We start from the raw sequence: 15761 nt of genomic DNA on the forward strand, positions 1-15761 counted from the left end.
CTAGCCTTTCCAGTGAATGGGTTTTATTTCAGTATAGATTCAATCTGCGCTAACAGTGAGACATGGCTGCCTAGAAATCCAGTTCAGTCTTAGCTGCATTAATAAAGTGTAATGTCCTGGTGAATCAATTTAAGTCTTGTGTGGCCTGATCACTTTAGGGATGTTGTCTCCACTGTACCTTAGTTTAAGAAGTTTGTAGACAAATATATCATTATGAGGGCTCTGAAAACCAGTTGATATGGGGAATTTTAAAAATATTTCAGCGTTTGCTCTGGAAAAGAAAAACTCAAGTATAGAACAGGATGGAAACATGGTATCCTTCAAATATTTACAGAGTTTTCTCCAGAGAGAAGGAAGCTTCACTTGGGCTGCTCTCCCTTGGAAGTTACAGGGATCAGTTCTACTCAAGATAAGGAAAAACCCTTTAAAATATTTAACTTGCCAAAGCAACACGCAGGCTGACTTTAGGGAGATGCTTTCTCCTTTGCTGCAGTGTTCCAGCAGACACTGGTCTGTAAGTGTTAGAGAAGTGTGTATGGGAATTTTACATTAAAAGACCCTTTGATTAGATGATCTCTGAGGTACTTTTCTTTATTTTACAAAAGTAAACAAAGCATGATTTTTAGTTCTCTCTTTGAGAGAAAATGTGTTTTATAAAAATTCCAATTGCATTTCAAAATTTAACTGATTTTAACAAATCACATTCTTTAGCAGCTTAGCTTTCTAATTTATAAAGAGGGTGGACGCAGCAAAACCAGTTAGGAGGCTCTCCCGTTAGTCTGGGTTAGAGGTGATCATGTTGGAACCTGGACAATAGTGGTTGTGAGAAATGGTTAGACTTGGGATACAGTTTGAAGGCAGAGCCAAGAGGTTGCAATGATAGGATGGCCTAAGGTTCTGAGTGAACGGTGACACCTTTATTTTGAGGTGGGAAAGAGAAAAAGCAGGCTGGAAGGGGCGGGGAATAGGTTCTGTTTTGGCCATCTTCAATTGCATTTATTGCTGGGTTTTAAAATGTATATAAATATTGTTTAACCAGAAACATTCTTTCTTTCGTTTTTACCCAGTAAATGCTTCCACTCTTCTTTTGGGAGTAGAGAGTCAACATAAAATAAGTGTCCCGAGAGCTCCTACCAAGGATGAAGTGTCTCTCAGAGCTTATACCGCTCGCTGCAGGCTGAATAGATTACGTCGTGCTGCGTGTCGCTTATTTACTTCTGGAAAAATGGTTAAAGCTATGAAAAAGCTTGAAATTGAAATTGAAGCTAGGCGGTTAATTGTTCGAAAAGACAGACACCTCTGGAAAGATGTGGGTAAGAAGATTATAGAAATCTTGAGATTAATTGTTTAAAAACACTCTAGAAATTTTTTATTTCAGAGTCAAATATATATACATGGTTTCACTTTGCGGCCTAAAATTTCACAAACTTAAATGTGATCGTGTATGTATATTAAAGAGTGGAAATATACTTTAACTTATTTCATATATGTGATTTTCCTTTTTGGCCACTGATTTCTCTCCATGAAATTTTATTTACTGTCTCTATTTGATTAGTGATCTGACCTTACTTGCTTTTCACATGTATTTCAGGAGAACGGCAGAAAGTCTTGAATTGGCTGTTGTCATATAATCCTTTGTGGCTACGAATTGGCCTAGAGGTAAGTATACCTTTCAGTTTTTGAAAAAGGAAACATCTTTTTATTATATACTTTTAATAGACTCTTTAATAAAATGATGGTTTCACTTATAAAGTCATTTGGTTAGCTTAATTGATCTTTCAGTAAGAAATTTAAGGTCCCTTAATAAATGCTCATTAGGTTAATAGACCCCGTCATTATATATTATTGCCATTTTGTTATATAGCAATTTTCCTGTTAGTTTCTTAAATATATACAATATATAATTTGGTACCAGATATAATAACAAGTATAGTTAGCTCCTTTCTGAGCATTTACCGATGACAATACCAGGCTGTTGTAAATACATTTCCTAGTTTAAATCTCTATAAAACCCAGTGAGGTATGTATTATTATTTCAACTTCACTGACAAAACAGAAGCTCAGATGTTAAGTGACTCGCTGAATGCCCATGACTGGTTGGGACTGGAATCTACACCAGTCTGATGCCTTTGGAACCATTTTGATGGAACACCTCTCATGAAAACGTCATCGGAATTTGAGTTTTTCACATGGTGCATGGTTCAATAATATTTAGAATGTTAAAACTAACTGAATTAGAAAGCCACTAGGAATTGACTCTTAAAAATATTCTTTTATTACAATCCTCAGTGTTTCCATTTCCTTTAGTCTTTTACTGGTGTACTCATATTTTGTTTAGGCTTTTTACTTTTGTCATGTGGGATATCTCATTCTTGCTTCAATTATTTCTAGGCTTTTGAATAAAAAAATCTTTGGTACTGAAAGGAATCTTTGCAATAATCTGGCTATTTATCAAGAAATTGAGGCAATGAATAAGAAGCCTACTCTGGTCACTCAGCTCGATAGTGTCCTTGCTAAGACTTCTTACTTTAATTCTTATTTCAATTGATTTGAAATTCAATTCAATTTCTTATTTCTTTCAGTGAAAGATTAATTAGAAAATTGCGTATCAACTGGCTGTGCTTTCACATGTCAAACAGTTCCAGAACCTCCATTAAAGTAGAACCTGTCTATTGGGGCATAGCTTTTTTGCAGCAGAGGTAAAATGTAGGAGAGTTCGGTGGAAACATGCAATGCCTTTTAAAACTTCTGCTTACATGTAGTGTGCATCACTACCAACCATATTTCTGGCCAAAGTGCATTATCTGTCCAGACACAAATGAGGCAGAAATATTTGTTCTCTCACAAGAGACACACCAAGTCTATGCCATTTGTTGGGAACAGGACCTTTTAAAGGGAAGGGAGGGATGAATAATTGTGGACAAAACATTCTACCTTACACCACACCTTAGGGTTCTGCTAGTGGGTGTGACCTTTGAGGATCTTAAAAAAGCATCACAGGCCAAAAAAAAAAACAAGTAAATAAAGATAAAATTTCTGTATTTTGGCAGATATTAATACTTTTCCATGCTTTTGTCTAGTTTTGTCAATGTAAGGTTATAAAATATAATTTGATATATTTTTAGTTTTTTCTAATTGCTTTAAAAATCGTTAATAATAATCATATTGATGTTAAATTAATGACATATTTTAATCATTGATTATATACAGATCTGAACGTCCCAGATGGTTTAAAACCATGGTTTACAGATGGTTTTCCATTTGTTAACTATTAGAAAGTTTAGAATTATTTACGTGTCTGTTGTACCTTCATGATATACTCTGTGGGACAGTTATAATTAAATTTGAACAACGGGCCTACATTTGATAGTTCTTAAAGGAAAAAATTAAAATGTAAATATTACTTGTCACATGATTTTTAAGAATTTGTCTTAGTTGTGAGCTTTCGTCTCTTTTTCATTGTGAAATATACTACATGCACTAAAAATTGCACAAAACATATATGTTCAGTCCAAAGAGTTGTAGCAAATATCCCTATTATTCCCAGACTGTCTAGGACGTAGAGCAGCGCCAGTTCCTTAGAATATCATTGTCTGTCTTCCCCCTTTTGCATCCCAGTGCTCCTTAGAGATGACACATGTCCCAACTTTAGCACGAATTTCTTTTTAGACAATATATGGAGAACTCATCCCTTTGGAAGACAACAGTGATGTCACAGGGTTGGCAATGTTTATTCTGAATCGCTTGCTTTGGAATCCTGATATTGCAGCTGAGTATAGGCACCCGACCGTTCCTCATCTATATGGAGATGGTAAGTGGTTCTGCCTCAACTGCAGATATATCTATATGTCTATATATTATGTACATACCACATCTTCTTTATCCATTCGTATGTTGATGGACACTTAGGTCGTTGCTTCCATCTCTTGGCTATTGTAAATGATGCTGCTGTGAACATTGGGGTGCATGTATCTTTTTGAATTAGCATTTTTGTTTTCTTTGGATGTATACCCAGCAGTGGAGTTGCTGGATCATATGTAGTTCTAGTCTTAGCTTTTTGAGGAGCCTCGTACTGTTTTCCACAGTGGCTGCACCAATTTACGTTCCCCCTGCCAAAACAAAGCAACCAACCCAGCCAAAAAAAAAGGTAAATATAAGGAGTTTTATAATCTTATAAAGAATTCCAAGATAATTTGACTTTAAAATATAAAACACATCTCAAGAATCCTTAGTAGGAATATATAGACTAAAAGCACAACAGAATAAATAAATATAGAAAAATATTTCAGAACCAAAAAAAAAAAAAACTTGCACAGATTAACTTGCTAGGCTTTTTTGTATTTTATTTCAGGTCATGAAGAAGCTTTGTCTAAGTTTACATTGAAAAAGCTATTGTTGTTGGTTTGTTTCCTTGATTATGCTAAAATCTCTAGACTTATTGACCATGATCCTTGTCTCTTCTGTAAAGATGCTGAGTTCAAGGTATAGTTTTCATTTTATATTTGTTTTATATTTCACATTTAAGACTTCTGCCCTGCCTGTTTTTATTGTATATTTCCTCCTTAGAAAAAGTGAGTTTCCCAAAGAACAGGACTCTGGAGTAGAATAAGAATGCCTACCCAGTAGTTCTAACCCTGCCTAACTTTTGTTGGTTGACATTTCACCAGCATATCACCCTGTTCTTAACTTTGATTTGAGAATGAATGTAACTATGCTTCTGAGGAATTAATTTGGGAGAAAATTTCTTTCCTAATTTAGTATGTTATCAAATTAATGATAATTTTTAGAGTGTATTATTAATTATGAGCACTTTCTTTAAAGGTCTTAAATTGGAAATACGTGAGGTTCGCATTGTTACTATAGGATATGAAACTGACCATCTTTTTATACAACTATTAATTTTATTTCTATATGCACAGAATGATTTGAAGAATTTGTTTTTATTGTAAATAAAATTATAATTCTAGACTATAATACCTGCCACTTGTTTTTCCATAGGCTAGTAAAGAAATTCTTCTGGCTTTTTCACGAAACTTCCTAGGCGGTGAAGGTGACCTTTCCCGTCACCTGAGCTTCCTGGGATTACCTGTGAACCATGTTCAGACACCTTTTGACGAATTTGATTTTGCTGTTACAAATCTTGCTGTAGACTTGCAATGTGGGGTGCGTCTTGTGTAAGTATAAGAAATAGAATTATTTTGCTCACTAGAATAGACTAAAATTATCTGGAAAACACTTTTTTTCTATACATACACAATCTTTCTTGCTCCTTTATGTAATGGAATAAATCTAGGGTTTAAAAAAGTTGGGATAGGTTTGGGAAAATGGTGTCAATTTTAGGCCCAGAAACCTTGTCTCCTATCCACATTTTTTTCTCCCTGCTGGCATGTGACAGTGTCTGAGTAGGAACAACTGATACCCCAGAATAGGAGTTGGGGAAAGCATGGAACTAATTAAACTATCAAACATTTCAATAATGCTTTACGTCTGCAGTGGGTTCATGAGTACAACATTTGAGGCCAGTTTTAGTCATGTTAACCTTGTTTTACATGTGACGAAACGTGAGATGAAGACGTAAAGTGGCTTGCCCAGGTTTTATACAGTGGTGGTAGACATCAGCTCGGGATGTCTGGCTTCAGATCATACGCTGTTTCCTCAGTAACAAACTGGAATCCTCAACATTGGCTTTGGTGTGACAACAGTTACCAGTGCCTGCTCTGGAAGGAGTGGCCTTTACACTGTGCCTTGGTTGGCTTCTTTAGGACATGTGGATTGAAGACATCCGTCTTGTTTCCAGGAAACTCTCTAATTTATATTACGTTTGACATTTGTGAGGAAGGGATCCCTATATCTCTGTGAATCCCCAGTTCTTTAAAAACAGCATGCATGTCCCTTGTTGCCTTCTAAATTAAATCTCCATGAACTTTCTTTTCTTTTCTGATCATATATTCTCATGGCAAGGTAACAGTCTTTTGAACTTTACTGTAGTTTCCTCTCACTTGAGTGATTTCCATATAGGCCAGAGCATTTGCTGATAATGTTTTCCGTATTATTTTTATATTTAATTTTTCATTTCATAAATCCAAGCCACCACATCTGTTTTCTGGCCGATAGGAATTTACGATTTTAGACTTTTTCCACTGTCCAGGAGGAGCAGTGATTGGCTTTATGTTCAGTGCTATTTTTGACAATGAAGGACATTTTTGTGCTTTCATAGGAGTTACTGAGAATTTCCCAGTGTTGGGTGTTGATGCTTTGTCATTGGTCAGGAACTCTTGCTAGTTAAGAGACTCGATCTTGCATACCAAGTTTCTGTTTTCTTCAGTGTCAGCAAAATGACCATAGGTCTTCAAGGTCATTTGAGGATACTTGGGAATGGTTAATCCACTGATGCTGTAGGTGACGGTCAGTCTAGTGTTGCAGAAACGCTTCAGACGTTGACTGAGTGGTTGGCCTACAATGATCGTACATTACTTCCTAACCTTTAGAAATATGGTTCTGTAAACAATTCTGCCAAATTTTAACTATATGTGGTAATCAGTTGGGGCTTGATTTTTCTGTGGAAACAGGGATCTTTGTCTAGTGTAAAGCACTAGATGATACTAAGAGTTTGAATTTAAACTGTGGTATAAATGACTTCTTAAGGTAGGCACTCAAACATTTTTATCTTATCTGGTATAGGTATAAGGGCATGGCTTTGGAAACTGTAAAACTGGGTTTTAGTTCTGCTCTTAGTCCTGTCATTACTAGCTGTATGATCACAGGCAATTTACTTTACTTTTCTGGGCTTTGGTTTCTTTATCTGCCAAAAATGGGATAATAATGCCGGATTGTGGGATTTGCCATGGGGACTAAAATAAGAAAAGAAAGCACTTACTTGATGTGTAGAATACAGTAGCCCCTCAATAAATGTCCATTTTCCTTTCCTTTCCCTATAGAACCTTGTTTTTCTGTTCCTGTGCATTTGTGTGTATGCATCTTATTTTTCATTCTTACATTCTGTTCACAGACCTTAACCCCCCGACTTAAATGAGAGATAACTCTATTTGCTAACTATGGAGCAACAGAGTTTTGAGATAGTATTTTGGGGTCTTTCTAACCTAAAACCCTTTAAATCGGGAAGATTGATGTGGGTGATTACTTTATTTAAATGAAGTTCATTTTTCGTGTATGTTTTTATCTAACAGTTTCATCTGAAAATTCCTTTATTGTTAGGCGAACCATGGAACTTCTCACACGAAACTGGAATCTCTCAAAGAAACTCAGGATTCCTGCAATAAGTCGTCTTCAAAAGATGCACAATGTTGACATTGTTCTTGAAATTCTTAAATCACGAGGAATTCAGTTGAATGATGAGCATGGTAAAAATTGAGTAACTATAAAACTTTTCTTCTCACTAAAAATTGATGTGTACATATATTGTGCTAACAGACTGTCTTTCCATTTGCAGGAAATACAATCCTCTCTAAGGATATTGTGGATAGGCACAAAGAAAAAACTCTGGCTTTGCTTTGGAAGATAGTATTGGCTTTTCAGGTATTGTACATTTGGTACATTTTGTACTTTTTATCAATTTTCAATATTGATTTATAAAAGCATTTTGCATCAAATAAAGACTAACAGTAGTAGTTATTACTAACTAGACTTTCTTCTGTCCCAGGAACTGTGGTAACTGCTTTAAGTATATTCCAGTCTAATCTTCACAATGCCCCTATAAGGTAGCTATTATCATTACTTCATAGGGGAGGAGATTGGAGTTAGGGTTCAGCATTGAACAGAAGCAGAGAGGAGATCAGAACCCAGGCTTGCGTGGCCGCAGATCCCATGCACTTAACCACTTACACATTCCATCACTTCCACGTAGATTGTGTTTGCCTTAAAAAAAAATCATGATAATAGAAGACTTTAGCTTCTGTGGGTCCAAAATAATATATGAAAAATATAAAGATCTGTATCCTCTTTTCGTATTTCAGGTGGATATTTCCCTTAATTTAGATCAGTTAAAGGAAGAAATTGACTTTTTAAAGCACACACAGAGTATGAAGAGAACAATGTCTGCAGTGTCATGCCATTCTGATGGTGTTATCAGTAAGAAAAAAGACAAAAGGCATAGTGGTCACTTTGAACAATATAGTGAAAGTGTAAAGCTGCTGATGGATTGGGTAAATGCTGTCTGTGACTTCTATAATAAAAAAGTAAGTTCTTTGTTTTAGCCCAGTTTCTTTAAATAAATTTTGGTTAAAGTCAAACTTAGCATGTGAAATATTTTCTTTAATTTCTTAAATAATTTAGTTGATATGTATAAGCAAACTTTTCCTCTAATGAGTAAGGGTACTGTCACATACCTAGTGTCATCTAATCTGTCACCAATTGTATAATGCACGATTATTTTATGTATCACCAAGAAAAAAAAAATGCCCTAGTTGGGAGTCTTAATAGGAGGTGCTTGCATAGAACTGTGGGCCAAAGGATCACACCCTCATTACAAGAGTGAATGCAAATAAACCCCCCCCCCCCATGCACAGAGGGACATTAGAGAGGAGGAGAGGAGTCTAAGCTGTGTCTTTTATAATCATTTGTTAGATCGATCCTGTATTTCTGTATGAAATGTACGTTTAAGTATAAATACATGAAAATAAATGGTCCTGACACACATGAATAAAATATCTGGTAAGGAATATAAAACAGAAAAACCATCAAATATATGGGTAATCGTTTATGTTTTAATTAAGTACTAGAGAGCCCTGAAGACCCTAGTGCTGAGGCTCTAGGGGAGAATGTGCCCCATGCCTTTCTCTTAACTTCCGGTCCTGCTGGCAACCCTTGGCCTTCCTTGCTGTGTAGACACATCACTCCAGTCACTGCCTGTCTTCACACGGCATTTTCCCTGTGTGTCTGTCTCTGCGTCTCTCCTTTTCTTATAAAGACACCAATCACATCTGATTAAGAACTCGTCTTACTCCAGTGTGATCTCACCTTAACTAGTTAAACCTGCAGTGACCCTGTATCCAAATAAGGTCACATCCGGAGATTCTGGGAAGGACGTGAATTTTTGACGAACACACTATCCAACCCAGAACAATAATATAACTGATATTTTATAGGTGAGGATTTGGCCATGAATATGGTATTATACTAGGCGCTACTAGAAATTAATGTGATAGTCAGTTTTTCAAAGGAAATATGGACTATAAAACTATTAGAATCTATATTCCTATCTAAATACAGTTCATTCTTTTTCTGATATTTCCAATCAGGTGGAGAATTTTACAGTGTCTTTCTCAGATGGCCGGGTGTTATGTTACCTGATCCACCACTACCATCCTTGCTATGTGCCTTTTGCTGCCATATGTCAGCGTACCACCCAAACCGTAGAGTGTACGCAAACTGGTTCTGTGGTGTTAAACTCATCATCTGAATCTGATGAAAGTTCCCTGGATTTGTCTCTTAAAGCACTTGATCAGGGTTAGTCCCTTTTGGTTGATTAACTTCTCCAGTTTTTTCGTTGGCCTGTCTGATTTCTGGCAAGAGCAGTCTAATCTGATCTCTCTCTTTTACTTGCATTGCAGAAAATACTTCGGAACTATACAAAGAACTCCTAGAAAACGAAAAGAAAAATTTTCAGTTGGTCAGGTCTGCAGCTAGAGACCTCGGTGGAATACCTGCTATGATCCATCACTCAGATATGTCAAATACAATTCCCGACGAGAAGGTAAGTAAAAGTGTCTTAACCAATCATACCTCTTAATAATCAGAGTCTCAGATGTTAGGAAGTTTTATATTCTCTGTCTCATGGAAACTTCTGTTTTCACCTTTTATGTTGTCTCTTAGGTGGTTATTACCTATTTGTCATTTCTTTGTGCAAGGCTTTTGGATCTTCGTAAAGAAACGAGAGCCGCTCGACTTATACAAACAACTTGGAGAAAATACAAGCTAAGAAAAGATCTAAAATGCCATCAGGTACTCCTCAAAAATGAAAAAACACTATAACCTAAATTGTAGTTCATAAGATGTCAGCTGATTGATTCTTGATACTGTTCTTACGTTTTACCGAGGTAGGAAATTACTGAGGTAATTTTCATAATTGTGTGTGTTTCGAGTTGGGGATGAATATTTTCCCCTAACTCCTCATGTTTCCTTCGTTCAATATTTCTTCCAGCCTCTGCCATCGTTTCACTTAATCTGCTCCAGGGGACATGGAGTACCTGAACCACACTGTAAATTTGTGAAAAGTTAACTGGGGAGGTCTGACTCTGCTCTTCCCTCCTTCCTCCTGGACTCTTGACTTGCCTCCAGGAAACAGGAGTTTTCCTTTAATTTTCCATGCTGTGCTCTGGAAGGCTTGACCTCCACCAGTGCCATTCGGGCCTGGGTGTCGCCTGCCTGATTCTGCAGTTCAATTAGCCAGCTCATTTTGTCTGCCATGAAACTGTCTTCTAGGTTATCCTTTGTTAGTTTAAAAGTGGCATTTCGGTTTCCATCGTTTTATGTCTCAAAATGTTTAGGACCTAAGCACAGGGAGAAGGATGTTATTTACTGTTTTCCTTTGCAACCCCAATAGTATGAATTTTGCAGTAACATAAAATAAGTGTTTTCTTGAGTTCTGAGAAAAAATGTCATTTTTAACAATCTGAGAAATGGTCTCCTTGATCAAATTGAGCAAACTATTTTAATCCTTTTATCTCCGTACTCTTTCCACTAATAATGCTGTATTTATTTGGAGAAATCAAAGAAGCAGCCATGCTTAAGAAATCTTATCAGATATGTTCCAGAAATACATTTCACCCAGGATGGCTCCTCGGTTTTGAATTACAATGCATTTATGATAAAGTTCTTAGTAGCTGTAAAGTAGCTAAATTTTGGCGACTCATAAACATACCATGTTTTCTCTCACACCATATCAGACCTGGAAATAACACTAATTGAAATAATCTGCTCTGGCCCCACTAAAGTCTTGGTAGTAACTTTTGGGAAGTAGGCAGTGGCTTACACTCGCAAGGGGTCTTCTCTGCTGCCACGTATTCTCTGTGCCTTCTTTCGCCCCTTATCTTCCCAGGGTCTGCCTCCTTGCCCACATATCCTTGGAGGATAACTTGGCACTTCTGGAGGCTTCTCGGAGAATTGTCTTAGGAAAGTTTTCAGGGAGGACACCCTCCTGGCCAGTCCTCAAATTAGTTCATTAATTCTTTTTATAGGGCAATAAATGAGACATTTAAGATTTTAAGAAACAGGTATCAATTAGATTTTTTTTTTCTTTCTTTTGGTAATGAAATCTTAGTTTTCTGCTCAAGGTAGTCTTGTATTAATCACATATCAATTGCAGAAATGTCTTAGCTTTTTCCTCACAAGATCCCTTTTCTTGATTTATTTCCTTTGTCCAAGTATTGGAAATTTCCCTTTTTTTTTTTTTTTTTTGAAAACCACTGCTTCTCTCCTTTCTCCAGGTGACAATGCTCCTTTTCTTATACAGTTACACTAAGATCCAAGAATACCTCTTCATTTGCTCTTAGGAACATTAAGCACCAGGTTCCCTTCATATTCCTGTAGAAATATCCCAGGCTAGTGAGCACATAAACATTACCTTGAGGTAGCTGTTTTCCACGTTCTATATTTTCCTTTAGTCATTATTGTAATTTAGATAAACTATTTATTGAGTATAGAATGGTTCAAGCTCTTGTTGTGATGGAGAAGCATTGGCTAAACAGCCCAAATTCCCTGACGAATGAAGCAGACTTATCCAAGAGTCCCCGACACATTCTACCTCTTAGTTCTTCCTGAGTGAGTAGGCACCAGTTCCAAAGCAAAGTAAATCCTTTACATAAACAAAGCAAAATAAAAATAAACTGGTAACAGGTTGGCTCAGCCACATGGTAGAATTAAAAATGATGACATGTGGTCAGTGACTGCGGGTATGGGAACTTTTGCCATTGGTTTATGTAAGTTTTCAAATAGTTGCTAGTTTTTGTAATATATTTGGCTCTTTGAACTTATCTACTTTCCTTCTGTAGCTTTTCTAATGTCACATACAATTGTTCCACGTTAGTTTGCTTGAGATTGAGATGATCTACAAGCTGAATTAATTCAGTTTCATTTTATGTCAACTTACTGCATCCAAAAATGCCCCTGGTCCTTGTAGTTTTTTTTTTTTTTTTTTTTGCGAGGACTTTCTCTAGTTGTGGCAAGTGGGGGCCACTCTTCATCACAGTGCGCGGGCCTCTCACTATCACGGCCTCTCTTGTTGCGGAGCACAGGCTCCAGACGCGCAGGCTCAGTAGTTGTGGCTCACGGGCCCAGTTGCTCCGCGGCATGTGGGATCTTCCCAGACCAGGGCTTGAACCCGTGTCCGCTGCATTGGCAGGCAGACTCTCAACCACTGCGCCACCAGGGAAGCCCCTCCTTGTAGCTTTTGACTCAAAAGCTACTTTTGAACTGCATCGTATTCTTTTTTAAGCTAATAAGTTGGGTGGTTTTTATTCCCCTGAAATATTTTTCTTTTAAATTGTGGTAAAGAACACATATCATAAAATATACCATCTTAACTGTTCTTTAGGTTATTCATAGTTTTTAAGTTTACCGAACACTACCATTTGTAGTGTTAAGTATATTTGCATTGTTGTGAAACAGATCTCCAGAAATTTTTCAATTTGGAGAACTGCAACTTTGTACTCATTAACAATTCCCCATTTCCTCCCCCACTTATCCCTCATAACTACCTTTCTACTTTCTATTTTGACTACTTTAGATACCTAATATAAGTGGAATAATACAGTATATTCGTCCTTGTGTGACTGGCTTCTTTCACTTAGCATATGCCCTCAAGGTTCACCCATGTTGTAGCCTGCAGCAGAATTTCCTTCATTTTAAAGGCTGCATAGTATTCCATTGTGTGTATATACCACATTTTCTTTATCCATTCAATGGGCATTTGGGTTACTTCCACCTCTGGGCTATTGTGAATAATGCTGCTATGAACAGGAGTGTACAAATCCCTCTTTTTGACCCTGTTTTCAGTTCTTTTTGGAGATCTACCTAAAAGTGGTATTGCTGGATCATATGGTGATTCTATTTTTGATTTTTTTGAAGAACCACTATACTGTTTTCCAATAGTAGTCACTGTGGGTTGCATTTTACAATCCCACCAATAGTGAACAAAGATTCCAGCTACTCCATGATCCCTGCCAGCAGTTGTTGTTTTCTGTTTGTTTGTTTGTAGTAGTTTAGAGATATCTCATTGTGATTTTGATATGCATTTCTCTGATGATTAGTGTTGTTGAGCATCTTTTCATATGCTTGTTGGCCATTTGTATGTCATCTTTGGTGAAATATCTTCGTTTGCCCATATTTTAACTGGGTTATTTGATTTTTTATTGTTGAGTTGTAACAGTTCTTTACATACTCTAGATACAAGTTCCTTATTAGATATATGATTTGCAAATTTTTTTTTCAGTATGTAGGTTTCCTTTTCACTCTGTTGATTGTGTCCTTTGATGAACAAAATTTTTTTGTTTGATGTAATCCCATTTTGTCTAATTTTTGCTTTTGTGCCTATGCTTTTGGTGTCATATCTCATAAATCATTGCTAAATCCAATGTTATGAAACTTTACCCTATGTTTTCTACTAAGAGTTTTATACCTTTGGGTTGAATGTTTAGGACTTTCATCCAGTTTGAGTTAATCAATGTATAGTGTGTGAGATAAGGGTCCAACTTCACTCTTTGATATGTTGGTATCCAAACACCAGTTTTCACAACACCATTCATTGAAGAGACTGTCCTTTTCCCATTGAGTGGTCTTGGCACCCTTGTTAAAGATCAATTACCCAGTAACGTGGGGGTTTATTTCTGGGCAGTCTATTCTATTATGTTGGTCTATATATCTGTCTTTATGCTGGTTCCACACTGTTTGATTATTGTAGCTTTGTGATATGTTTTGAAATTGTGGGTGTTGGTGAAGGGGGATGTACTTTTAACTTGGATATTTACAGCCTTAAAGGCCGCAGGCTTCACAGGGCACTGACAATGATGTTAGATGGTTTAATCCACTTGTTGGACATAATTCCTCAGCCTAATTTTAGAACTGTCTAGTCTTCCCTCACTCAAGGGTATGATCCAATATATGGCCCCCACCATTCCTTAGTATATGTTTCAGTCCATTAGTTCCCTTTTTCCTCTGTCAGAATAGCAGTTTGATCCCTTCCCTAGTTGTGTCCTCATATTGTGCAGTTTCCATCCACAGATACCAACAACCGATTCTAATTAAATAATAATTAGAATTTATAGCTAATCTCTGTGTAGAGCCCACTCTTGCATAGTGCACTGTCCCAGACAGCAACGCAAAGGGTTATCGGACGATCTTTAAGTTGTTCCTTTTCACTAGATGAATTATTTATATTCCAGTTTCTAATTCAGGTGAACTGAAGTGATAGATCTAGCCTTGAAGAGTATAGCAAAATGATTAAGAGCATGAACTCTGAAGCCAGACTACCTACGTCCAATCCTGGCCATCCTCCTGGTGGACTGACTACCTACCTGACCGCTCAGCCCCAGTTTCCTCATGGCCATGAGAGTAGTGCCTGTTCATCTGTTCTTAACGGTTGTTGTGAGGTTGGATGAATCATTCCTGCAGTGTTTAGAATGGTGCCTGACACCTGGTATTTAATCTTTTATTATTCATACTAATTCATGATTAGAAGTAAGAAGTAGAGATGTGCAGGGCACTGGCCTCTAGTGCTCCCGGGACAGCCAGCTCCTCTCTGGCCACCGACTCTGCAGGGCAGTCCTGGCATCACTTATCATGACCCAGTACTCTGTTCTCTTCAGCCTCTATGGCTTAAAGCCACAGTGTATTCTGGGGCTAAAGGAGGGTATTTTGCCTTTCCTTTTTTGTGAATTCCTTTCTTCAAATTGTAGCAAAACAGTACCACCTTATACTGTAAAGCATTTTGTTTTAGAGTCTCTTTTTTCTCCTACAATCCATCCCTTTCTCAAAAATCAAACATGAATTCACTGCACCATAATCTGAGACACATACCACATTTAAATTGACTTTATATTGATTACCGATGATCTGTGATAAATCAAACATGTCTGTGATCCTTATCTTAGGATGATATTTCCTAGGAATCTTTGTTTTATCATATAAATATATCTGCAAGTCTATTCAATATGTTCAACAATATATCAGCTATTTCAACATGCCCAGAAGTGTCTATACTCCAAAGATGAGCATATTTTACAATAAGTCTGGGGGACATTTTATTTCCAGGATCAATTCAATTAATATTTAACAGGTGATTTTCTTACAAATAATGGTTTAGGGTCTTAAGTGATTAAGTGCTTTTTTTTTTTTTTAGAAGAGAGACAAAGCTGCAAGAATTATTCAGTCAGCTGTAATCAATTTTCTAACTAAACGACGATTTAAAAAGGAGGTCAACGCAGCATTGGTCATTCAGAAATATTGGCGAAGACTCTTAGCGAAGAGAAAATTATTAATGTTAAAAAAGGAAAAACTAGAAAAAGTTCAAAATAAATCAGCATCTGTTATTCAGGTATAGTATTCTGAATTTTTGAATTTAAAAAGGCTTAATGACATTTTTAAGAAAGTAAAATATGATAAAGTTTTAAATTATTATATTTTAGGCTTCTATATTTTATCTAGTGCTTAACCTTAACAAATATTTGATACCTCCCTACTACATGTAAAACTCTTGGCTGTGTTCAGCATAAGGGTCAAACAAATCGAAACACCTCCTTTGCTCTGAA

General features: G+C 36.7%; 1 protein-coding gene across 2 annotated transcripts in view; it reads left to right on the top strand.

Moving 5' to 3' along the window:
• ASPM (assembly factor for spindle microtubules) overlaps positions 1-15761 on the top strand; it is a 68710-nt gene that overhangs the window by 25642 nt on the left and 27307 nt on the right. For both annotated transcript variants that reach the window (XM_061185282.1, XM_061185283.1), the window contains exons 6-17: positions 1068-1313; positions 1592-1659; positions 3670-3811; positions 4352-4482; positions 4999-5174; positions 7216-7361; positions 7451-7536; positions 7974-8195; positions 9258-9465; positions 9570-9712; positions 9832-9960; positions 15353-15547. In XM_061185282.1, coding sequence (XP_061041265.1) covers positions 1068-1313; positions 1592-1659; positions 3670-3811; positions 4352-4482; positions 4999-5174; positions 7216-7361; positions 7451-7536; positions 7974-8195; positions 9258-9465; positions 9570-9712; positions 9832-9960; positions 15353-15547 — 1892 coding nt within the window. The remainder of the gene's footprint in view (positions 1-1067; positions 1314-1591; positions 1660-3669; positions 3812-4351; positions 4483-4998; positions 5175-7215; positions 7362-7450; positions 7537-7973; positions 8196-9257; positions 9466-9569; positions 9713-9831; positions 9961-15352; positions 15548-15761) is intronic.

This window comes from Eubalaena glacialis, chromosome 3 (assembly GCF_028564815.1).
Source record: "Eubalaena glacialis isolate mEubGla1 chromosome 3, mEubGla1.1.hap2.+ XY, whole genome shotgun sequence".
In the NCBI taxonomy this organism is placed as follows: Eukaryota; Metazoa; Chordata; class Mammalia; order Artiodactyla; family Balaenidae; genus Eubalaena; species Eubalaena glacialis.